At 44.7% G+C, this 26,694-nt stretch overlaps 1 protein-coding gene across 1 annotated transcript; it reads right to left on the bottom strand.

Moving 5' to 3' along the window:
• Positions 1 to 24,172, bottom strand: LOC117346935 (tumor necrosis factor ligand superfamily member 6-like). The gene is made up of 5 exons (XM_033917219.1): positions 23,914 to 24,172; positions 6,074 to 6,125; positions 5,792 to 5,860; positions 3,659 to 3,703; positions 1 to 1,498 (listed from the first exon to the last, which is right to left on the bottom strand). The coding sequence occupies exons 1-5, from the start codon at positions 24,088 to 24,090 to the stop codon at positions 1,086 to 1,088; spliced, it is 756 nt and encodes a 251-aa protein (XP_033773110.1). The 5' UTR covers positions 24,091 to 24,172; the 3' UTR covers positions 1 to 1,085.
• Between the last annotated feature and the right edge of the window lie 2,522 nt (positions 24,173 to 26,694).

The following is a 26,694-nucleotide window of genomic DNA, read 5'->3' on the forward strand; positions in this document are numbered from 1 at the left end:
AGTTAGATAATTAGGATCCTGTGTCCTTTACTGAGGTATTGTCGGGCTATGTCTAGTAGTGTTGCTAGTAGTGTTTCCGTGCTGTGGTGAGATCTAAATCCTGATTGAGAGGAATGAAGCATATTATGGTCAACTAGGTAGTTGGTGAGGTATCGAGCCACAAGTCCTTCAATCAGTTTGACATATAATGGGATTGAAGCGATAGGTCTATAGTTGGTAGGAGCGTCTATAGGGGAAATCCGAGGCATGTCCCTGATCTGCCCATTTCTGTGTGTTACTGCTTCCTGCAGCTTTGTTAAAGGACCCTTTATGGAGCTTTATCATCTCAAATAAATTTGCAATAAGTCTACGCTCGTGCCGGCCACCTCACCTGAACGATATCACTTCAACCATTTGTTTCTTTCACTATCAAATTGTTTTCTTCGGCGTAAACTTCTCAGGCCCCGCCACGTCCCGAGCCCGTTTCTCGCAATTTCTTCGAAACCTTGTCGGCGCTAATGCTCTCTCGCCTCTTTTCTGGAAACTCTCGCGCCAGTCTCCGAGAACCGTAACCTTTTCTCCAGATGCAAACATTTAATATGGATCAGATCCTCCTGACGGAAAGCCACGGTGGCTGTTTATATTTCACGCAAGATGGCGCCTGCGCGATGACGACCGCTAGGTGATGGCGATGGTGTTTAGGTAAAGTGGCTGGCGTGAGCGAGCGTAGGCATATTGCAGATTTATGCAGGGCAATATATCTCAAAGTTTATTGAAATTGGTCAAGTTTTGACAGTTACGCAGAAAATGAGCTTGTACGGGTTTTTTGAACCCTAGAGTAGAAATTCCGCTCAGCATGGGGGTATCAGGGCACCTGACTTGAGGTAAGTTCTAGAATTCCTTCATTATTTCCATTTCAGAAGCTTCTAGAAGTGTCTGCCTGAGATGTGAAGGGTCAGATCATTGTAATTTTGCTAAATCTAGTTTTTCCTTTTCTGTTCACTCTTCATATAGAGATTACTAACTGGTATTTAATAATAATAATTTGACGTACTCATTCATAAATCTTAGGGTGTAGCACTCTTCGATAGCACTCAGTAAGTCAGTCAGTGATATGATGCCTCCTTCTTTCTGCAGCTTGGGGTTTTGGCCAGCAGGAAGGCCCCGAAGAAGGTTCTGGTGTGCTCGGTGTCCACTTTGCCAGGGTGGGAGACGTTGACATAGATTTTGGTCCCTTTGTCGAAGCAGAAAGCCCCGCCCAGGCTGAGGATCTGGGAGTGGCCTCCTGTGGTGATAGATGCTTCCAGCAGGCTGGTGGGGTGAGGGTAATGGAATGTTTTCTGGAGCAGGTGGTGCTCAAAGTTCTCAGGCTTCAGGTTGTCGAAGGTCACCTGGGAATAGATATAGTAATACCCCACACTGGAGATGATGATGCTGTCCTGAGAGTAGTGAAAATTGTACAAGGTGGCAGCATTGTCGATGTCCCACTGCAGTGTCTCCTCCATCTGCGTGTCACTGGCTGGAGATTACATAAGAACATAAGAACATAAGAGTTGCCATACTGGGACAGTATCTTGTTTCCAATAGTGGCCAACCCAAATCACAAGCACCTGGCAAGATCCCAGAAGAGTACAACAGATTTTATGCAGCTTATCCTAGGAACAAGCAGAGGACTTCCCCAAGCCATCTCAACAATGGCTCCTAGACTTTTGTTATAGGAAATTAGCCAAATCCCTTTTTTAAACCCTGCTAAGCTAACAGCTTTCATCACATTCTCTGGCAACAAATTCCAGAGTTTAATTACATGTTCAACCCGGAAATTAAAAAAAAGAAATGAAATGTTTTCATAACAGGGACCATGCAGTAGGGCCACATGTCCGTCTAACACAGGGGTCTCAAAGTCCCTCCTTGAGGGCCGCAATCCAGTCAGGTTTTCAGGATTTCCCCAATGAATATGCATGAGATCTATGTGCATGCACTGCTTTCAATGCATATTCATTGGGGAAATCCTGAAAACCCGACTGGATTGCGGCTCTCGAGGAGGGACTTTGAGACCCCTGGTCTAACACAACTTGCTCTGCTAATGGGGACTGTGTTGAATATTCTTGTCACACTTCCTTCTGAGAGACTAGGAACATAGATGCCAAGTTGTCCAGTTCCAGGCTGGACCTGTTGACCAGTCCTGGTGTTTGGACTTACATCCCAAAGCAGCGTGGGATTTGTAGTGCCTGATCCTGCCCAGTGCTGCAAGGCATCTGGATAGGGTGGTCAGTAATCCAAATTTTTCCCAAAATCTCCAGCCTAGACCTGGTTAACTTGACATCTCTGCAGGAACTGTATCCCACCATTCTGACCATCTTATTAAGCCCTGGCTGTGTTAAAAGCCCAAAACCGGCAGTAGGATTGAATCTAGTTCTACTTCCTAAAGAACAGATTAATCCAGTCCTGGTTTTACTCCACTGCATGTACAAACTTGTAGAACTGATCGACCCAATGTGTTTTCCAAAGCAGCTCCTGATTGGTAAGGCCCGACTTTAGTGCAGGAAGAGGCGGTCGGAGCATATAGCGAGTGATTTCCTTCACTCGCCGGCGCTCCGGCTGCTCTCTCCTGCCTCTCCAGCTGTCCTCTCCTGGTCGGTGGTTCGCGGTTGGAAAATACCGTGAATGACCGGGACCGTGAACCGCCGATCGCGAATGACCGGGGGAACACTGTACAGTAAAACCTTGGTTTGCGAGCATAATTCGTTCCAGATGCATGCTTGTAATCCAAAGCACCCGTATATCAAAGCGAATTTCCCCATAAGAAATAATGGAAACAGATGATTCGGTCCACAGCCCCAAAAACTTTAATACAAAATACCATACATACTTGTATTGCAAGACCTCGCTCGTTTAGAACAGTCACTACCCTCCTACAATGTCAGCAGGGCAGGATTAATTCATCGAGGGCCCCTAGGCACACAAGTACACTGGGCCCTCTGCCCCGCCCCATCCCACCATGCGCCCAGGCGGAAACAGGAAGCTGTGTCAGAGGGAAGCTTTGGGTAAGCAGCACCACTTGCACAATTACAGTTCCTGTTGCCTTTCTTACCCGCGTTGCTTGCTTGTCTTACTTTCCATCAATGCCCCCCATTGCCGATTGGGGTGGGGCCCGCGTTGCCGATCGATGCTTGAGGGGCCCATCGCCATTTGGAAAAAACAATGTTGATGCCTTCTTTCATCGGGCCTCCCTTACCATTTTGGGCCCTAGGCACATGTCTACGTGGCCTATTGGTTAATCCTGCCCTGAGCGTCGGAGAGAGAAGAACCATCGGCTCAGTTGTGATGTGTGTATACTGTATGTACTTGTATTGCAAGACATTGCTTGTATATCAAGTTAAAATTTAATAAAATGTTTTGCTTGTCTTGCAAAACACTTGCAAACCAAGTTACTTGCAATCCAAGGTTTTACTGTAGTTGTATATCAAGTTCATTTAATAAATAAATCAATAAATAAAACCCCAGTCTGTAGTGAATTTTCTGCCACTCACCAACCATGTAGTCTCAAACTAGCCACTAGATGTCACCCTTAAGCAATGACCGTAATCACCATCTTTCCACCAATGCCAACCCAATCCACCCACCCCCTTCCCTGGGACTGTGAATTCTGCCTTCTCAATCCTTTTGGGTTTTTTTTTACCTTTTAAGTGAATGATGGCTGTCATCTGGTGATCACTGCAGCGATCTGACGCAGGGAAAATAAAGGGAAAAATTAACCTTGTTAGTGGATTTCTGTGCTCATCTTATCTAGTAATCACCCTGAAAGAAGGAAAGCTATTTCATGCTTACTCCAGGCTAACCCAAAGGCGATCCATAGCAAATCCCCCCCCCCCCCCCCCCCCCCCCCCACTGAAGGCAAAGAGGCAGAATTCCTAATATTTTTTTTTCCCAGAGAGGAATCAAAGTTACATCTTTCTCAGTGCAACAGAGATGTCAGGTTACCAAGTTCCAAGGTAGAAACTCTTTACCCAGTCCTAGATTTGACCATTGAGGAATTTGTAGTTCCTGATCCACACTGAAGTCCCATAATGGTGGTCCGAAATCTAGGACTGCCCAAAATCTCCAGATTGGAATTGAGTTACTTGGCATCTCTGAAAACCAGATGTAACTTTTTAGTTGACTTTGAAGATGTCGCATAGTAACCCCTACCTCCCCTCTTTATTTTTACAGCTCCGAAGGCAGCCATCTTTGGCTTACAGGAATTCTCAATCCAGTTCTTGGGATACACCCAGCTAGTCAGGTTTTTAGGATACCTATAATGACTATATAAAAATCTCATGCAGTAGTATAGTAAGTGGGGGTAGGGGTGCAGAGCGCCCCAGGAGCCATCTTGGCAGGGATGCTGGTATCACTCCTCCCCCCCAATTGTGGATCTCTTAGATGCAGTCCCCCCTCACCCACGCTTCTATGTCTTCACCGGCAGTGAGCAGAAACTCATCCCCGCTGCTCAAGCTGGCCTCCAGCCCTCCCTCTCACATCACTTCCTGCTCACTGCCAGTGAAGACTTGAAGAGATATTGGGGGCGGGGGAGTGAGTGCATTTAAGAGACTCCCCCATTGCTGGGAGGGAATGCCATGCTCCTCCTCCCTCCACCCTGGGTGCCATGTTCCCCCTGCAACACCACTGATCTCATGCATTTTCATTGTAGATATCTCCAAAACCTGACTGGCTAGGTGTGTCTGATATATAGGGTTATCATATGACTCCAGAAAAAAGAGGACAGATTATATCCGTGTTTTACTTCCTTTGAATGTAATGGAAGTAAGGAGAACAGATAGAAACATCTGGGTTTCTCCTAGGACAAGCAGGATGAGTCAGCCACATATGGGTGTTGTCCCAACAGCTCCCAATTTGCGGATAAGCTCTCCAATAGCTCAGAGAGATTTTTTTTGCTCTCTCTCTCTCTCTCTCTGAGCACATGCAGTGCCTGGGCTCCACTGGGCATGCCCGAGCACTACCTATTTCTCCCTGCTTCCCCCTAATCCCCAGTCTTTAGTGTCCGCCCGTTCCCATTGAAAGCAATAGAAGTAAAAACCAGATGTCTCAATCTGCCCTCCTTTTTCTGGAGCCATATGGTAACCCTGCTGATATGTATTAGTGATGTCACTGGTTACTACTATTTTCCAACATGGCTGCCCAAGATCGCAATGGAATGAATCCTGTCTTGGGCCAGATTGTCCATGAGACAAGTACCTAGGGTTGCTGTGGGTTTAAAGTGAGTCTGAACACCTTATTTTAAAAATGCACGTCAGTATCACATGAAATGCATTGGTGGTTCAGTGGTAGAATTTTTGCCTGCCACACGGGAGACCCGAGTTTGATTCCTGGCCAATGCAGTGTAGACCTTTTTTGGGTTTTGGCCAGGTACTAGTAACATGGATTGGCCCTGTGAGAATGTTTTACTGGGCTTGAAGGACCATTGGTCTGACCCAGTAAGGCTATTCTTATATTCACCTCCTTCCCTCTAGCGGTGGAGGGGTGAACAGGGTAAGGTGCTGAACCTGTAGAGATATAAATCAAGCCTTGATTACATTTGGTTTGTGGATCGATACCAGGAGAGTCCATCTTTTCTGTAACATCAGTATATATATATACTGTATATTGCAATTATTTTCTGTTTTATTGATTTATTGATTTTCTATTGTGTAAACTGCTCTGATAGAGTCTTCTGGACGATATATCAAGACTGATAACAAACTTGGAAACATGGATCTTTCCAAGCTTGAGATCCCAGCTGGGTATCTCCAGGTCATCCACTTTTTTCGTTACTTACGGGTCGGGGGACAGCTGTTTTCCGTCTGCCCCTGAGCCCAGGCTGTCGGTTTGACGTCTGCACGGTTCTCTGAAAAATCAAGATTTCAAGAATGTGGCTTTTCAAAAATAAATCTTCAGCCCTGCACTCAGACTCTGCCAAGTAAGCTCTTGGGAGAAGGAGGGAGCGCCTACAGTATTCTCTCTCCTACACGGCTCACTGTTATTAATTTACCGTGTCCCTGTCATACACAGAAATGGAAAGAATTACACCCAGTGTAGGTGCTTGGGAACACCGCCATACCTGCCAGCTCTGTGTGGTTGGGGCTTGTTTCTTGTTGAATGCTTTGAGACGCCTGGAATTAAAAAGAAAGGTTAGAGTCTGATGGATTCACCTGGGGACAGGTTGAGCTGCCTCCTCCCAAGCCACTGTCTTATATACTGGGGTAGAGTTTAACAAAAGGCGCTCTGCGGACGCAGTGGGCTTTGAGGAGCCATTTCCCACTGAGAGTACAGAAAAGGCATGTGGCCTTGATGATTCCTGCACCTACCGCCTTGTAAAATTCTTCACACCCTTTGTACATTTTTCATAGGCTGCTGTCTGAAAAATGCAATTCAGTGTATATTAAAGTATGAGTGGGTTGATCTGCACCGTATCCTACTTCTACTACTATGAATTATTTCTAGAGCGCTACCAGACGTATGCAGCGCTGTACAGAGTCACAAAGAAAACAGTCCCTGCTCCGAAGAGCTTATAATCTAAACAGACAGGACAGACAAACAGGATGTCATGGATCCAGTTAAGGGGAAGGGTTAATCTGCTGGCTGGGTTGGAGGGCAGAGGGGAGTACAGGACAATGAAGCCATTGTGACATCACTGAGGAGGTTGGCTCTTATTGGTGGAATGAGGCATTATGACATCACAAGCTCAGCTCTGCTTCCCAAAGACTGAAACTCTTCAGACTACTACTATGAATTATTTCTATAGTGCTAACAGATGCACGCAGCGCTGTACAGAGTCACAAAGAAAACAGTCCCTGCTCCAAAGAGCTTACAATCTAAACAGACAGGACAGACAAACAGGATGCCATGGATCCAGTTAAGGGGAACGGTTAATCTGCTGGTTGGGTCGGAGGGCAGAGGGGAGGGAGTACAGGACAATGAAGCCATTGTGACATCAGTGATGAGGTTGGCTCTTATTGGTGGAATGAAGCAGTATGACATCACAATCTCAGCACTGCTTCCCAAAGACTGAAACTCTTCACACTACTACTATGAATTATTTCTATAGTGCTACCAGACGCACGCAGCCCTGTACAGAGTCACAAACCTACAAGAAAGAGCTTACAATCTAAGCAGGCAAGACAGACCAACGGGCTGATCCCCTTCATTCTATAATCTGGACTGCAAATTTACGCAGCTTGGGCATGCGTTTGCATGGTTATAGAGCCCTTATTCTGCAAAAGGCAAAAAGACGGGAACCAAATCCCTATGGATAAAGTGCCAAGCAAAGAGAGTGGGGATAAGTCCAACAGCTCCCAACTGGGGATATTTGAAAACAATGGTCCTCAAGGGCAGCAAGCCAGTCGGGTTTTCAGGATTTCCCCAATGAATTTGCATGAGATTTATTTTCATGCACTGCTTCCATTGTGTGCAAATAGATCTCATGAATATTCATTGGGGAAATCCTGAAAACCTGACCTGGCGAGGGCCGAGGTTGGGCACCCCTGTTCTAGACCAGTGGTTCTTAAACCTCTTCTGGGGGACCCCCAGCCAGTCGGGTTTTCAAGATATCCCTAATGAATATGCATGAGGCAGATTTGCATCTAACTTTGGTTGTCGCACTTATACATGCTGAAAGCTGGTGTAAGTGCTGGTGGGCAGCTAATGACAGTGGAGCATGTAAATGACCCTATTCTATAAACATGGGGTCTGATTTCCCTCCCATGGCCACACCCACTTTTGAGTTCTGCTATAATATTTAGGTGTGCTTTTTATAGAATAGGGTGCAAGGCAGATATTAACACTAATTCTTGTTAATGGCTTATTAACTAATTATGTTCATATGTTCTTATGTAGTTTGCACGCAGATCTGGGGTCCATGCCCAAATTTTTGCATCCTCTATAGAAGGGTGACAAAAATGATAAAGGGGATGGGATGACGCTCCTGTGAGGAAAGTCTAAAGCGGCTAAGGCTCTTCAGTTTGGAGAAGATACAGCTGAAGGGAGATATGATAGAAGTCTATAAAATACTGAGTGGAGTGGAAAGGGTAGATGTGAATTGCTTGTTCACTCTTTCCAAAAATAAACTGGAGAAAATGTTGCTTCACTCAATGTGTAGTTAGACTCTGGAATTGATTGCCAGAGAATGTGGTGAAAGCAGTTAGCTTAGCAGGGTTTAAAAAATACAAAAAAAAAAAAAAAAAAAACCCGTGTGGATTAATTTCCTCAAAGAAAAGCCCATAAGCCATGATTAAGATGGACCTGGGGGAAATCGTTTATTTGCAAACTCCACAAGGCACATCTTACAACTTTTCTTTAGCTGTAGCTTTCATCTTGTCATCTGCTCAAAACCTACCTCTTCCAGAAGGCTTACACTACTGACTTTGCACCGGACAACAGTCAGAGTTTCCAAGTTGATTAAAATCTTTCTATCCCGCACCAAGGGCAAAAACCATCTGGGCGACTTACAAACTAAAATCGTTTTTTGAAACAGAAATCACATAACATCAAACAGAGGATTTACTAAGCAATCCCAATTCCTTTCCCTCCTCTCTTCCCTTTTTCTCCCCCACTGTTCTTGTCCTCCTTAAGTTTAATTTTATTTTAAAGCAGTTGTACATCGCCTTTCTATCCCCAGAGGAAAGGCGAGTCATTAAACCTCCAATACACATCACCATAAAATATAAACATCCTTCAATATAGGCCATTTAATAATCTTCAAATTGTTGAACGGTCAGCATTTTTTCCAGTCTCAGCCAGAGAGCTCTGCAGTTCTTTGAAATTTAATCTTAGGTCTCGCAGTGACCTTCTGTAACCCATGGTCTGATGTAACAATCCCTCAAGGGATATTCAACTACACTGAAATTTCCTTACAGCCTCCCCTCAACCTCTGAATAACTTTATCCTGGAGATTTTGTGACAGCTCCGCCGTCGGAATGTTTAGACCTTTGCTTCAAAGTCACTTCACGCTGCATATTGTGACTGGACCCGAGTGAGCTCCATTTTTTTCTTACGGGCCTCAGAAAGGTAATTTTTGTAAACAAAGAGTGCGAAGACTTACGCATGTGAGGGGTTTTTTTTGACTTCGTATTCTGAATTACTTTTAGAGTAGTTGTGTATAATTGTTCTTTTCACATTGAAATTATACCACACAAATGGAAGAAATAAATAAATAAAATACCGTATACTGTATAAATCACTGAAACAAGCTCCCGCATTAATGAATTTTGAATTAGAATTTTTATTCCTTTCAATGTAATGTGTCGAAAAGAACTATACACAAGGGGTTAAGAATGTCTGACACAATATAACCCTGTGCAAATGTAACTGAACAGAATCAAATTTGACATGGGGGAAAACACAGTGGAAAAACACGTCAAGCGCAAAGCGAGCTTGATCAGTCTAAACGTTCCAAAGGATTAAGCTCCCCCCCACCTCAAAAATGTCTCAATGCCATTTTGGTGATGGATTTCCAGCTTCAGCAGCATAGAGACTGATACAGTGAACCATAACAGTTTGGGATTTAAACTCATAAATTTTTCAATACCTAGTTCATACCTAGTTCAAAATCTAGGCCCACTAGGTATTTTCTGAGTTTGGACCTGAGGTAGGGTCGCCAGATTTCCTCTATGAAAAAAAAGAGGCTACCTAGTCCCGCCTCTAGCCATGCCCCATTCTGTCTCCAGCTCTGCCCCATTATGCCCCATTCCCTTCCCCAACACAAGCCTACCCGACCTCAGGACTGCATCTGCGCGTGCATGGACATCGATGCGATGACATCACATGCATGCATCTGATGTCATTGTGACGACTGTGTATAGAAACTATTGTATGTCCCAGTATCTTTCTGCTTAGAATTTGTAAACTGTTTGAAACAATGGTTAATTTAATTGATAAGGAGGGTGTGATACTTGCAGGCATGGTAGATGGGATTAGTCTCTGGCTTCTTTGTCCCATTCAAGCAGCCTATCTTCTTGATAAACAATCCAGTCTGGCTGAATAATTAATGTATGTGAATTCTGTGCAGGAGCACAGAATTCTGCATCCAGAGTCAGATTGATATAATTTCCCATAGGCCTTCCCTGACATTAGTAATGCCAACTGAAAATGCTGAATGCTAGCGATAGCTATGCTGACAGTCCACGCCTGGGCAGATGCCCTCCAGGCACAGCCCTGAGGTTGGGGACTTCCAAAACCCAGACAAACTGCCGGGTTTTGGAAATCCCTCTGGGCAGCCGGACTGTCCTCTAAAAAGAGAACGTGTCCAGGTTTTCCCAGATGTCTGGTAACCCTAACCTAAGGCAAAAGAGGGTTAAGTGACTTTGAACTAGACTTTGAATTAGACATCCCTTGTTTTCAGCCCACTGCTCTAACCTATGAGAGGGAGAGAGAAAGAGAGAGACTAAACAAATGAGAAAGAGAGAGGGAAGCTAGTATATGTATTGGGGAGACTGAGGGAAAGTTGAGGCTGTGGACTAATTGCATTAACTAATGCTATTAACCCATTCATTTTTTTTGGCACAATTACAAATTTAAATCTTGAGTTAACTGCATTAATCTTGAGTTAACTGCATTTTAATCTTGAGTTAACTGCATTACTGTGCTGGGCTAATCTCTCCCCTCTCTTCTGGCATTGCTGTGCTTGGCCATAGGCAGCATCTCCAGTGCAAGTAGGCTTCTTCCCCCGGCCCCAAGAGCCTTTCTGCTGCTGCATCCTGCCTCCTTTGATGAAATGCCCTGTTTCTACAGCTGCAGGAAGGCCCTCGGGCCAGTAGAGCATGCCTGCTTACATTGCGGACACTGTCCGCGACCCAGGCAAGTAGGCGATACAAGACCAGCTAACTCAAGATGAAAAATGATCATTGTGAGATCAATCGCAGTTAAAATGTTAAATCGGCCAATAGCCCTAGTTGGTTCCTACCCCGCCCAATAAGGGTAGGAGTGAGATCTTAAAACATCTGGATTTTCAGGCTGGTAAAGAGTTAGCAAAGGCAGACCCTGCTTATTCTCTCTACTTTTTTTTTGTCTAATTTTCTCGCTTTCTGGCTGAGAAAGGCATCTGCAATCTGGAAAAAACGAAATTGCAAACTATGAGGTCTGGCAGCTTTAATCGCTGCAGGTTGCAGAGGAGAAGAGTTATAACTACTGAGTTTAGGCTCTACTGCTACTACTGGGGTCCTGGAACAACACCTTGGCTTAAGTGATCCAATCCTGAACTCTCTAACACACCATTCATTCAGAAAAGCACTAGAACCCCACTTATTTGACAAATTTGCCTGATCTTCAAACTTGCTCAACCCCTTTCACGTTCCTTCCTCCTACCCTATGTCGCCCCGCTACATAACTGTCTATCTAATTGATGTTACCTCACTGTTCTCCTTAGCACCTCTTGTTGTTCACCGTCTTGAACTGATAAGGTGTGATGGGATATAAATAAAGCTATTATTATTATTACTACTATTGGGGGAGTTTGTGGTACACTGGTTAGAGCTACAGTTCTCAACACCCTGGGGCTCGGGGTTCAAATCCTACACTGTTCCTTGTGACCCTGGGCAAGTCACTTAATTCTCCAGTGCCCCAGGCACATTAGAGAGAGTGTGAGCCCACTGGAACACATAGGGAAAAATGCTTGAGTACCTGAATAATTAGTTGTTGTTTTTTTTGTTTTTTTTTTGTAATATGTTTATATGTTTTTTGTAATATGTAATATGTTTTTTGTAATATGTTTTTATAATATGTTTTTTGTAATATGTTTATTGAGGCAGAGAACAGTCGGAAACAGAGTACAAATCATACAAGCTCATACTGAATAATTTGTAGTCCACATAGAATTGTAGGATATCTGCAATATAATTCATAATCTAATCTAATCTAATCCTTAGGTTTGTATACCGCATCATCTCCACGTTCGTAGAGCTCGACGCGGTTTACAGTAGGAGAAATAGGAAGGAACTACAACAGAGGGTTAGAGGTAGAAGTGTGAAGAAAATTTAAAGGACTTTGGGATGCCAAGATATAAGAGTTTCCTTGATTCCTAAGTTGGAGGGAGACTTACATTTTTTGAGAAAAGCCAGGTTTTCAGATGTTTGCGGAAAACTTGGAAAGAGCTCAAGTTCCGAAGAGGGGAGGTAAGGTTGTTCCAGAGCTCATTGATTTTGAAGTGGAGGGAGGTCCCTAGCTTTCCTTTGTGGGAAATGCCTTTTAGCTAGGGGAAGGATAGTTTTAATTTGTGGGAGGATCTGGTGGTATTAGGGTTTGAGGAATTCCAAGAAAGAGGGATAAAGGGAGGGAGGATACCATATAGGATTTTGAAAGTTAAAGAGGCACATTTATAGTGGACCCTGGCGATTATTAATAAAATAAATTATTTCTAGAACGTGACCAGATGTACGCAGCACTGGTCCCCAACCCTGACCTGGAGGACCACCAGCTAGTCAGGTTTTCAGGACAGCCCTAATGAATAAGCATGAGAGACATGTGCATATAATGGAGGTGACCGACATGCAAATCTACCTCATGCATATTCATTACCAGGGTTATCCTGAAAACCTGAGTGGCTCTAGGACAGGGTTGGGGACCACTGCTGTACAGAGTTATGAAGGAGACAGTCCCTGCCCAAAAGAGCTTACAATCTAAACCTGGGCTGCCCAAGTCCAGTCCTCGAGATCTACTGGCAGGGCCAGGTTTTCAGGATATCCACAATGAATATGCATGAGAGAGAGATTTGCATACCAAGAAGGCAGTGCATGCAAATCTCTCTCATGCATATTCATTGTGGATATCCTGAAAACCTGGCCCTGCCAGTAGATCTCGAGGACAGGACTTGGGCAGCCCTAATCTAAACAGAGAAGACGGACAATCCGGATGCCAGGGTGGGGGAATACAGTCAGCGAGATTGTAACTCCTAGTGATGAACCCTTATTCCTAAAGAGGAGATTTTGAGGTGCCATTGGCTAAGTTGGTGGACAGTTTCCTCTGTGTAACTTCTGGAAAGGTTGTGTGTGAGAAAAAGCCATGAACAAAGATCCTGGTAGGCGACCGGAAAGATAAGTAAGACCCTATCTAGGGGCTCAGACAAGAAGTGAATGGTGTCCATGGTAGGTAAAATCCATCCTCTGAAATCTGGCCGACGACAATTAATGATTATATATAGTATCATACCTGATTTAGGCCTCTTTTTTTTTTTTATCATGCAGCAGCAGCGGTAGGGTTTTTTTTATCGCCAGCTGTGGCGACAAAATCTCCGACGCTGATAGGAATTCTATGAGTGTTGAAGCTTTTACCTCTACGGATTGTGATGAAAAAAAAAAAGCTCTACAGGGGCGTAATAAACATGAATGAACATGAATACAAGATGTCGGGGGTGACATTAGCCAAATGCGAACAAGAAAGGGATTTAGTGGTGCTGATAGACAGAACCCTAAAGCCATCGGCTCAATGTGCGGCGGCGGCAAAGAAAGCAAATAGGATGTTAGGCATGATTAAGAAGGGGATCACGAGTAGGTCGGAAGATGTTATAATGCCACTTTACAGAACAATGGTCAGACCACACTTAGAATACTGTGTCCAACACTGGTCTCCATACCTTAAGAGGGATAAAATTCTGTTGGAGAGGATACAGAGGCGAGCCACGAAACTAGTCAAAGGCATGGAGAATTTAAGCTACAAGGAACGCCTCGGAAAACTGCGACTGTTCACCCTCGAAAAGAGAAGACTGCGTGGGGATCTGATAGAGACTTTTAAAATATTAAAGGGATTTGATCAAATTGACCAGGAAGCAGCATTACTGACATTTTCAGATGTGGCGCGGACAAGAGGTCATAGCCTGAAACTGAACGGCAGCAGGTTCAGGACAAATGTCAGGAAGTTCTGTTTCACACAACGAGTGGTGGGCGCTTGGAATGCTCTCCCGGAGGAGGTGGTGGCAGAAAATACAGTGCTGGGTTTCAAACGCAAGTTGGATGCACACCTTCTTGCAAATCATATTGAGGGATACGGGAAATCCGGGTCTCCAACAAGGAGCACCTAAATGGGCCTCCGCGTGTGCGGATCGCCGGACTAGATGGACCTCGGTCTGATCCGGTGAAGGCGTTTCTTATGTTCTTATGTAATAAAAAGGGGCCTTAATGTTCTTAATGGAAAACAAAAGGAACGGAGACCGCCAAAGAATGCCGCAAGGATCGCAAATGAAAATCAATAAAGATCTATTTCAAATGCGAGTATTCACCGGCAACCCAACATGTTTGTAAAAGTCCTGTTTGCCATATGCTGCGCAGGTTTTTGCTGTAATGCCGCCTAGATCTAGGTGGTTGATAATTTTTTCAAATAACTAAAAATAATGATCGATTTTGTTCATTTGTTGGCCTGACCTGGTGGAGTTTCAGCATCAGGAGTCTTGGAATAAAATGCAGCTGAGCCCTATGTACGAGGATCCGCTTTTAATTGTCCTTGCACAGGGTTGTATTGCAGCCTCAGTGATGCATCGTCAACCGTGCATAATAATATTTCATTAAAAAGAGAAAAAGCAGTCTTCCAGGTTGTGAATATTCATGATCATATCAGTAATATTATGAAAACTACCTTTTACAGGTTATGTAAAATTCGATCTATTTCCAAATTTCTATGTTCCAAATCACTTAATATTCTTATTCACTCTTTGGTGATTTCTAAAATCGACTATTGCAATTCTCTCTTCAAAGGAATTGCGTTGAACGAAATAAAACGTCTTCAAATCATTCAAAATGCCTCAATTAAGCTCATAACCAAATCCAGAAAGTTTGACCACGTAACACCACTTCTTAAAAATGCACACTGGCTTCCAGTTATCCATCGAATTCCGTATAAGCTTTGTATACTGACTTTCAAAACCCTTTGTAATAAGACTCCAGCATTTCTATTTAAATTATTAATTCCATACTCCTCAAATAGAGTTTTGAGATCTAATGAACAGAACTTATTGACTATTCCTTCACTGAAAGCACTGCACAACAATTTTTTGGTTAAGTCTTGATTCCTGAAAAGTTTTTGGTGATTATGACAGGTACCAACTTGGTATGCTCAAATATGGTTTTGGTTTTACTGCATCACGTAAGAACTATGAGAAATAGACATTTTTATGTTTACTGACAATAAAATATATAGTCAAGTTTACGTTTCGCACAAGCGACTAAATGAAACAGAATTAAAAGTGTTTTGCTCCCGAGTTTCTTTTATATTCAGTGTCTGGTGCATCACGTTGTAGCATCCAACAATAGTCGGCAAGCATTGACGGATTCCAATTGCCCTGGTATCGTTTCTCCATCGTAGCTATGTCTTGATGAAACCTTTCACCGTGCTCGTCACTCACAGCACCGAGATTTGCGGGGAAGAAGTCCAAGTGTGAATGGAGGAAATGAATCTTGAGTGACATATTGCACTTCATTCTCTTGTATGCTTTGAGAAGTTTGTCTACCAGCTGAATGTAGTTTGGGGCTCTGTAATTGCCCAGAAAATTGTCAACAACGTCTTTCAAGGCTTTCCAGCCAATTTTTTCCGGCCCAACTAACAGATCTTCAAATCGCTTGTCACTCATAACATGTCTGATCTGGGGGCCAACAAAAATACCCTCTTTGATCTTGGCATCAGTTATTCTTGGGAACATCTGTCTTAAATAACGAAAACCTTCCCCTTCCTTGTTCATTGCTTTCACAAAATTCTTCATGAGTCCCAGTTTAATGTGAAGAGGAGGCAAAAATATCTTTGTCGGGTCAACAAGCGATTCATGTGCTACATTTTTCTGTCCTGGAACTAACTTTTTACGGAGTGGCCAGTTCTTTCTAGAATAGTGCGACTCTCTGTCTCGGCTGTCCCATTCGCAGATGAAACAGCAGTACTTTGTATAGCCAAGCTGCAGTCCTAGTAACAGAGCAACGACTTTGAGGTCTCCACAGATATTCCAGTTATACCTGGTATACTGGACATACTTTAGTAACATTTCCATATTCTCATATGTTTCTTTCATATGTGCTGCATAGCCAACAGGTACTGAAGGATAAACGTTGCCATTGTGCAACAGAACAGCTTTCAGGCTTAACATTGACGAATCAATGAAAAGACGCCACTCTTCCGGGTTGTGATCACAACCAAAGACCGAGAACAATTCTTCAATGTCACAACAGAAACAGAGACTGTCGACTTGTGCAAAAAATTTGGTTATATCATGATGCCGGTCTCGAAACACAGAAATTTTCGTACCTGGTGATAGCAAACACCATTCCTGCAGTCTCGAACCTAGCAGCTCAGCTTTTGCTTTTGACAGACCCAAATCTCTGACCAAATCGTTCAATTCGGACTGTGTTATCAGATGTGGATCGCCTGATGAGGATGGTTCAAAATCCGGGTCAATGTCACTGTTAGAACCCTGCACTGCAGTTTCTTCATCTGGTTCGTCTAAGGTCCAATCCTCTGGTGGTTTCGGAACTGGAAGACTGTCATCATGTGGCATGGGTCTCATTGCTGAAGGCAGATTAGGATATTCAATTGACTTCTTGTTTTTGGCAGAGAAACCAGACACATTAGTCAAACAGAAATAACAGTCCGTCACATGGTCTTTCTGTTCTCGCCATATCATCGGAACAGCAAATGGCATCGTCTTTCGAGTACCTCTGAGCCAGGCTCTCAGACTAACAGCACATGTCGCACAGCAAATGTGAGGCGCCCATTGCTTGTCTTGATCACCTATTTTGCAGCCAAAATACAGATGATAGGCTTTCTTTACAAGGGCAGTCATCGAACGTCTCTGAGGCGTAAGTGTATATTCCCCACAGATATAGCAGAATGTGTCGCGGCTGTTACGACACCGACGAGACATATTGCCCGACACCAAAACGTCTATAGCATCAAGCTTACTTACTGTTATATTGCTACAGCTACTATACTACTATACTTTACTATACTGATACTATATACACACACGGACTATCTATATTAACCAAATGAGCAGGATCGGTGTATGGAAGCCACCATTATAGCATGGTGAGACAGCGCAAGCTCGTTCAGACCTGCCCAGACATGCCCAGGATGTCATCTTCCATAAAACAGCTTCCAACCTGGCTAGATTTTATGCATGGACATACCCAGGCGGCACAAACCGTTGTTGATAAGACACTTATGGGAGAAAAAATTGTTTGCATCCAAATATAAGAAAAAATCACGACAAAATTGAAGATTTCTCTGAAATGGTACGTGATGGGTAATTTTTGATGTAATATTCATGATCAGCACCCAAAATTCTATAAGAAACACCCAGCAGTGTTCAGGAAGCAAAAACTTTGTTGTGCAGTGAAGTTATTAATACAAGACGGCAATTTATTTTTTCGGTTACTGCACCACAGACTTGGAACGCCCTTCCAATGTTTTTAAGGGAAGAACGTTACAGGAACTCGGAAAATTTTAAAAGTAATTTAAAAACATTTCTTTTCAAGGATGCCTTTGAAAACTAATTTTAATATCCTTTAACCCTAATAAATTTTATCTTATTATATTTTATTGTTATTTTGTTTACCTTCTGTATTTTTCCTTTAATGTTTCTTTTTTACTTTATAGATTTGTATTTCATTCCCCTTAACCAATGTTATGAGTATGTTAAAATCTGATTGCAATCCCGTATTATTTTTTAAATATTGTTGTTTATTGTATTGTTACCCATCAAATGTAATTTTAAACTGTTCATCGCTTAGAAGTATGATTAAGCGATTAATCAAAAAAACTATTAAACTTGAAACTTGAACTTGAAACATGAAACGAGGCTGTGTTGGGTCAATACGTTTATAAAATTGATTTTCGTTGAGTGACTCCTGCGCCTCATGTGTGGTTCTTCTTGCCTCCTGTGTTAATTTTATTATAAGAACATAAGAATTGCCGCTGCTGGGTCATACCAGTGGTCCTTCGTGCCCAAAAGTCCACTCTCACGGCGGCCCTTAGGCCAAAGAGCAGTGCCCTGAGTCCAGCCTTACCTGGGTACGTTCCGGTTCAGCAGGAACTTGTCCAACTTTGTCTTGAATCCCTGGAGGGTGTTTCCCCCTATAACAGCCTCCGGAAGAGCGTTCCAGTTTTCCAACACTCTCTGGGTGAAGAAGAACTTCCTTATATTTGTCCGGAATCTATCCCCTTTTAACTTTAAAGAGTGTCCTCTCGTTCTCCCTTCCTCGGAGAGGCTGAACAACCTGTCTTTATCTACTTTGTCTTGAATCCCTGGAGGGTGTTTCCCCCTATAACAGCCTCCGGAAGAGCGTTCCAGTTTTCCAACACTCTCTGGGTGAAGAAGAACTTCCTTATGTTTGTCCGGAATCTATCCCCTTTTAACTTTAAAGAGTGTCCTCTCGTTCTCCCTTCCTCGGAGAGGCTGAACAACCTGTCTTTATCTACTTTGTCTTGAATCCCTGGAGGGTGTTTCCCCCTATAACAGCCTCCGGAAGAGCGTTCCAGTTTTCCACCACTCTCTGGGTGAAGAAGAACTTCCTTATGTTTGTCCGGAATCTATCCCCTTTTAACTTTAAAGAGTGTCCTCTCGTTCTCCCTTCCTCGGAGAGGCTGAACAACCTGTCTTTATCTACTTTGTCTTGAATCCCTGGAGGGTGTTTCCCCCTATAACAGCCTCCGGAAGAGCGTTCCAGTTTTCCACCACTCTCTGGGTGAAGAAGAACTTCCTTATGTTTGTCCGGAATCTATCCCCTTTTAATTTTAAAGAGTGTCCTCTCGTTCTCCCTTCCTCGGAGAGGCTGAACAACCTGTCTTTATCTACTTTGTCTTGAATCCCTGGAGGGTGTTTCCCCCTATAACAGCCTCCGGAAGAGCGTTCCAGTTTTCCACCACTCTCTGGGTGAAGAAGAACTTCCTTATGTTTGTCCGGAATCTATCCCCTTTTAACTTTAAAGAGTGTCCTCTCGTTCTCCCTTCCTCGGAGAGGCTGAACAACCTGTCTTTATCTACTTTGTCTTAAATCCCTGGAGGGTGTTTCCCCCTATAACAGCCTCCGGAAGAGCGTTCCAGTTTTCCACCACTCTCTGGGTGAAGAAGAACTTCCTTACGTTTGTCTGGAATCTATCCCCTTTTAACTTTAGAGCGTGCCCTCTTGTTCTCCCTACCTTGGAGAGGGTGAACAACCTGTCTTTATCTACTAAGTCTATTCCCTTCATTATCTTGAACATTTCAATCATGTCCTCTCTCAGTCTTCTCTTTTCAAGGGAGAAGAGGCCCAGTTTCTCTAGCCTCTCGCTGTACGACAGCTCCTCCAGCCCCTTAACCATTTTAGTCACTCTTCTCTGGACCCTTTTGAGCAGTAAAGAGAGAGGACGCATCTCCCAAGACTCTTTTATCTGTTAGGGCACATTTCCTGCCATCTAAGATTGAGTTTTCTGTGAGCATGCATCTTTGCTGACTCTTCACACCCACGGGGAAGGTTTTAAAGAAAATATATGTAGAAAATGTTATGACTCAGTTTGGGGTGCATTTTGTTACCTAGCCTTTCTGGTTTATACAATGAGACTTTCTATCCTCCCACTAAACCCTCTTTCCCAAAAGTCTCTCAGTGCCCTCTTTCTTAGCTTGCGTGCATGTGGTGACATGTGCACACAATGCAAGCAACATGGAAACCTCGAGCGCCGGATCCAGTCAGTGGGCGCACATTTCATGAGGATCCAGTGTGTTCATCCTCCTCCTGCATCCCAGTTGTTTCTTTAGATGATTCAGGCATCTTCAAGTTGATGAGTAGAAAAGTTGTAATGGAGAGCTGTAGAAAATCCGACCGATGGGAACGGACGGAAACTAAAGACTGGAGATTAGGGGGAAGCAGGGGGAAATGGGTAGGGCTCGGGCATGCCCAGTGGGGCCCGGGCACTGCACGTGCTCAGAGAGAGAGAGAGAGAGAGAGAAAAAAAATATCTGTCTGAGCTATTGGAGAGCTTATCCGCAAATTGGGAGCTGTTGGGACAACACCCATATGTGGCTGACTATCCTGCTGTCCACGGAGAACCTACGTTACAGGTAAGTAACTACACTTTTCCCACTCTCCCCCGGAATGAATATCTATATTTTTATTCAAAAATAAAACAGTGTCTGCCCTCCCCCATCTTCTCTCACTCTGCCCCTCTGAGGCACCTGGGCATTGGCATTTAATAAATAGATCGTTCTTCTTCAGCGATTACATTGCTCCCTCCCTACCCTGAATCCTAAGGAGGTGGTTTTTTGTTTGTTTGTTTTTATAAATCCAAAGTTGGAAATTTGTATAGAAGGAACTTCTCCCTACCACCAACCACCGACCCATCCAACTTTAGATTTCAGGATCTATAAGGTACAATGTGCCGCCACTCAGTAATGCCCCTGGGTATTTCCTGTTTGAGATCATACGGTTCTATTCCTTCTTCCCTTCCTCAATCAGGTTTCTGTTCTATCAACTGGGTGATGGAGTCTAACACCTGGTTGGTTTGAATCTACTGGGTGATGAATCGGTGTCAGGTCAAAAGCACGCCGGGACAAAGGCGCGCGCAGACAATTGAGCGCAGCGCAGAGGCGCGCGCCACAAAAAATTACTGTTTTTAGGGCTCTGACGGGGGGGGCGTGGGGGGGAACCCCCCCACTTTACTTTATAGAGATCGTGCCGCGTTGTGGGGGCGTTGTGTGGGGTTTGAGGGGTTGTAACCCCCCACATTTTACTGAAAACTTCACTTTTTCCCTGTTTTTAGGGAAAAAGTTAAGTTTACAGTAAAATGTGGAGGGTTACAACCCCCCAAACCCCCCACAACGCCAGCGCGATCTCTATTAAGTAAACTGGGGGGGGGGCTCCCCAACAAAACCCCCTGTCGGAGCCCCTAAAAACTTTAATTTTCTTTGGCGCGCGCCTCCGTCTTGCGCTCAGTTGTCGGCGCACGCCTTTGTCTTTCGCGGGATTGTCTATGAACCGATGAATCCCTTGCACTTAGAGCTCCTGATCCTATGGGAGATACAGTAAAACCTTGGATTGCAAGTAACTTGGCTTGCAAGTGTTTTGCAAGACAAGCAAAACATTTTATTACATTTTAACTTGATATACAAGCAAGGTCTTGCAATACAAGTACATACAGTATACACATATCATAACTGAGCCAATGGTTCTTCTCGCTCCGACGCTGCGGGAGCGAAGTGACTGTTCTAAGCGAGCGAGGTCTTGCAATACGAGTACATATAGTATTTTGTATTCAAGTTTTGGGGCTGTGGAACGAATTGTCTGAGTTTCCATTATTTCCTATGGGGAAATTTGCTTTGATATACGAGTGCTTTGGATTACAAGCACGCTTCTGGAACGAATTATGCTCACCAACCAAGGTTTTACTGTATTTATTTAACTGAAGTTTAAATTGCTCGGTGAGGGCTGAGTGGCACCTAACCGAACAGTGTTGAATACTTCTTCTACCCAACCATCCTCTAAATGGTGAGCTTAGGGATAGGCTGGGGCAGAGTAATGACTTAGCCAATAAGAAGCAATATTCAGTCCATTACCCAACTTGGAAACTGCATAAAGTTATGTTATGTTATAAAGTTAGGAAAGAAAAAAGACTGTCCTAACTTTATTCAGTGAGATTAACCAAGCTCTAAGCTGGTGCCCAATTAACCTCTAGGTGGTGAGCAAAAAGGTCTAGCAACCCCCCTTCCAATCTCCCTTTCCACCCCGCCAAACTGAGATACCTCCTAAGATCCTCTCTCTCCCACCCCTTAAAGAAAATCTAAGATGGCCCTATGTCCAGGCCCCCAACCCCATCTCCATAGGACCCCTAGGCTTCCCTCTGTGGGTCCCTGGTGGTCTAGGGGAAAGTGGGCAAGAGCAATGATTAATCACTCCTGCCTGGTGTGGCCTGCTCATCAAAATGGTTGCCACAGCCTCTAGCAGCAACCTTGTGGTACTTGAAGTAACATGAGTACTTCAGATACCACAGAAATCGAGGTATTGTGATGCTGCAGCTAGAGGTTGTGGCAGCCATTTTAATGAGCAGGAGAACAAGAACATCTCTCCTGCCCAATTCCTCCTAGACCACCAGGGACCCTAAAACATAGACCTGGAGGGGGACCTACTGAAATGGGGGGGGGGGGAGCTGGGGCTTGGAGCCATCCTAGATTTTTTTGGGGGGAGGAGTTCAGTGGGAGGAAGATATTAAGAGGGGGTATCTCAAGTTCTGGGAGCAGATACGAGGGGGATCTTAAGGGGAGTAGAACATTGGTCACAATTTTAAATTCTGGAGGGAAAGTCCGTTGGCACAATTTTTGTTTTTTTAGCAGGAAAGAGCTGGAAACTATGAGAGGAAAGAAGGTGTTTGTCCTCAACCCCAGGTTTTTTTCATGTCAGAATTTAAAATTGTAACCAATATTCTTCCCCTCCACAATTCAAATTTGTGACCAACAAACTTTCCCGCCAAAATTCAGGACCAACAGACTTTCCTGCCTCAATCACCTCAAGCCCTAGCCAATCAGGTTGGAGGGCCTACTATATATAAAGACAAACTGCAGACCTCACAGCACTCCCTGAAGAAAGCTGAAATGTAGATTCTATCTACCGAGACATAGCGAGACCCAAGCAACTGAAACAATCAGGTAAATTTGAATTTGATTAAAGCTGATATAATGACTATCGGAATCTTCAAAATCAAAATCTATGAGGAATTACGTTGATAAATACACTTGAAGGTGACTGTGCAAAGTTAAGTGCCTCACCTTCTGACGGTCCACTAAAAATTCATTTTTAAAGTGAGTAATCCCAATAGTCATGGTACATGGGCTTGTCGTGTCACTGGGGCTTGTGTGCATCTGAGAAGCTGAACGCCATGCCATCGGTAGTTTCACTACCAGCAGAGCCTCCCAAGGCGGCCAGGTTTCAGCGGAGATGCCAGACTAACGATGTACCACCCAATTGGGCAGCGTTGGAGGCGGAGGATCGCGTTTGATCCGACAACATTGAAATTTATACTGCGTAGAAGAAAGGCCCGGCAATCTACTTCTGCGTTCTTCCATGAAAATTTGATGGCATTCATCAAAGTCACTAGGGCTCGAACACCAGTCGACGGCGCCTAACTAATCCCGATGGCAATTTGAAACATGGTGGTTGTAGTTTGCAGGAGTCAACTTGGGCAAAAGGTGAGGACAGAGGTAGGAGGTAGAGTCAAGACTGCAAGGGAGGAAGGGGACATGTTGGTGATCGTAGACAGTGGGGTATGAAAGGAAAGAGAAGTTGCAGGACACCTCAGTTAGTGGGGTAGAAAAGAAAAGGGGAGATGCTGGACTATGGAGGGGGAGGGGAGGCAAGGGCCTTAATCCACCCCACAGGGAGAGACTCAAGACTGAAGTTTCACCTAGAATATCGGGTATCTTTGCGGCTATTCTCCCTTTTTTTATGAGCCCTTGTTCGTGTAAATGATATTCTCTGCAGTTTCTTTCCCAATTCCTCTCTCACTCAGCCACAAGTCACTGGGGGAAGCACCGCGGTCACCTGTTGAAACTGTTCTTGCTCTTTCAAAAACCGCACCTCATTCCGTCACTGACTCTTCCTCAGCTGAAGCATTTCCCCTCCCACCCACCCCCATTCCTTCCTCCCCTTTGGTGAATCTAAAATTCTTGCTCCCAATATTCCCCTGCAATGAGATGAAGGTATACTGCAGAGGCTACTATATAGCTCTTAACTTCACTGCAGGTCCCTTAGCCCTTAAAATTATACAAGACACAATGATTAGAAGAGTCGAAACCTTAGAATTAGACAACTTTAAGAGGCTACTGCTGTCTTTACACTCTGCCCGTTCTCTCTGGTTTCTGCAGAAAATGTCTGGAGGCCCACCACCCACCCCAAAGCGAAAAGAGAAGGTCTGGAGTCCCACCCCCCCCCCCCCCAAAGCAGAAAGAGAAGAATGAAATCTTGTCCCTTACCTGGTGCTGTTCTCTGCTCCTGGTAATGATGTATCCGGCCATCCCCATGAGAGATATCGTCAGGGTGGCACACCAAAACAGCAGCACGTACAGAAGCCGGGGACGCTTCGTGGGTGTCGTTGCCTGAGGTGTTTCCGGGGAGAGGGAGTACCGGGGAGGAAGGGAGATCACCTCCATGGGGATGCAGCAGTGGCAGCCTCTGACTCTCTACAGACAGTCTCCCATGCTTTCTGCCTCAGTCGAGCACATTATCACATCTGCTGTAGGTTTTTTCCCTAAGGGGAAAATCTCTGCTCTGAGGCCATCTATATATACACACCAAGGACAAACCGTATGATAAGTGAGAGGAGGTCAGAGTGTCCGTGGGCTTGGAGGGGTTTTCTATGGCTTGTGATGTGGTGTTCCAGATGTGTGTTTCACTCACCGACATACACACACATTTCAACATTCTCCAAACTCACTCGCTCTTCCTGTGTCTTCCTCCTAATCCCCAGTGGAAATAGGGTTCGCTCCGGTGATTTGCGGGGTTTAGGGTTGTCGCAGCAGCGGTAACCCAAGCTACAAAGTTTTGGCTCATCGGAAGAAGAGCGGGTATTTGGCAGTCAGCTCAGTGGAGTGGTGATATCGCGGGTCAGGTGACCCTGTAAAGGGGGAGGGGGGGCATGACGGACCATGCCTACACCCCTAGGCTCATCAGGGGAGGAGCAGTTAAAGGGAAGGGAGCTTAAGTGAGCGAATATGTCTTGAGGCCCGTGGCACGGAATAGGGGCATGGAGATCCATGTCACCCCTAGGCCCTTGCTGATATGGCAGGGTCAGGGGAATACAATTATGAGTTTTGTAAATTGCAATGTCTTGTAACTCGGGGTGAAGCTATTGTTCGTTGCTTCTTGGTTGTCCCAATAAACAAAGCTGCGGCCTGATTTTTACCATCAATAAAGTGTCTCTGTTTTATTTACGGTTGACATTATTGCTGAGGATATAAGTTCGTGAGTACAGCGAGGGGTGTTTTGTAATCAGGGGGTTGGTGATGGGTTGGAGGGGGGTGTGAGGGGATGATAACTTGGCCATTCCAGATCCATATGTTATACATAAAAACATTAATAAATTTATGTCAACTGTTCTGAGTTCCCTAGGGAGAGCAGTATAGAGAACTGAATAAATAAATAACTGTGTAGATACAGTGTTAAGGGACTGGGACTTGTATACTGCCTTTTTTGTAGCTACACAAACACACACAAAGTAGTGTACATTAGAGAATGGCACGGTGACAAAACTCATCACAGTTCCCGTCCCCGCGGATAAACGCGGTAAACCATCTTCATGTCATTCTTTAAGGAGAGAGGGAAGAATCAGAGTATGAATGGCCACAACCACTGACCCGCAAGCTTTGCTTTGAAGAATGCTGGTGTAGAAGGACTGAGGTTGAAATAGACACTGAAGAATGACAGTCTCTGGAATCCAGAGCAGATATTGTGATGTCATAATGCCTCATTCCACCAGTGCCTAAGAGCCAATCACATCAGTGATGTCACAATGGCTTCATTATCCTATACTTGGCTCAAATAAGAATCAGAATATGAATGGCCTCAACCACTGACCCTCAGGCTTTGCTTTGAAGAATGCTGGAGGTTGAAATAGACGCTAAAAAAATGACATGGGATTATTTCCCGCGGTTATCTGCGGGGACGGGAACGGTGATGAATTTTGTCACCGTGTCATTCTCTAGTGCAGTGTTTTTCAACCTTTTTACACCTATGGACCGTCAGAAATAAAAGAATTATTCTGTGGACCGGCATCGGTCCGTGGACTGGTGATTGAAGAACACTAGGCTAAGTCGTGGGCCAGACCCCGCCCATCTCTACCCAATCTCCACCCCAGACCCCGCCCCCATAATAGTACTAATTGCACCTTGCACGTCCTATGCCTCATCTGGAAGCCTTCCCTCTGATGTTGCAATGTCAGAGAAGGCTTCCGGTTCAGGCGCAGGATGCCCGTAGGAGCCACTGCCCGTGGCTTTGTGCACTGAATCAGTGAGGAAGAGGAAAGATAATGCCGCATCGATCGCACCGTGGACCGGCGGTTGAAGAACACTGTTTTGGGCCTGATACACGTGCTGGCCCCGTGGACCGGCAGGAAATTTCTGTGAACCGGCACTGGTCCATGGACCGGTGGTTGAAAAACACTGCTCTAGTGTACCTACAGGTACTTCAAGCATTTTCCCTATCTGTCCTGGCGGGCTCACACTCTATCAAATGTGCCTGGGGCAATGGGGAATTTAGTGACTTGCCTAAGGTCACAGGGCGGGATTTGAACCCACAACCTCAGGGTGCTGAGACGGTAGTTCTAACCACTCCACCAGTTAATAGAATCAACTCGAAGGTCCTTTTTCTCACATTTAGGGGTCCTTTTACTAAGGCGTGCTAACGGTTAGCGCGAGTTAACTGCTAACGCGTCCACAGTTTGTAGGCGCTAAATCGGTTACCGCGCCTTCGTAAAAGAGCAGGGCCAGAGTGTGCACCACCTCGCTCTATGGACATAGTTAAAGGCAGTATAGAGAGTCACCAGTAAATAAATGTAGATGCAGCGCTAAAAACATTTATGTGGGATGAAACGAAATCCCTAAGGGCTGCTTTTACGAAGGCGCGTTTAGGGCCTTAATGCGTGGAATTGTGCACACTAGCCGCTACTGCCTCCTTTTGAGCAGGCGGTAGGTTTGTGGCTAGCGTGCGCTAATCTGGTGCGTTCGCTAAAACGCTCGGCCCACCTTCGTATAAGGAGC

The sequence above is a fragment of the Geotrypetes seraphini genome, chromosome 12, assembly GCF_902459505.1.
Source record: "Geotrypetes seraphini chromosome 12, aGeoSer1.1, whole genome shotgun sequence".
In the NCBI taxonomy this organism is placed as follows: Eukaryota; Metazoa; Chordata; class Amphibia; order Gymnophiona; family Dermophiidae; genus Geotrypetes; species Geotrypetes seraphini.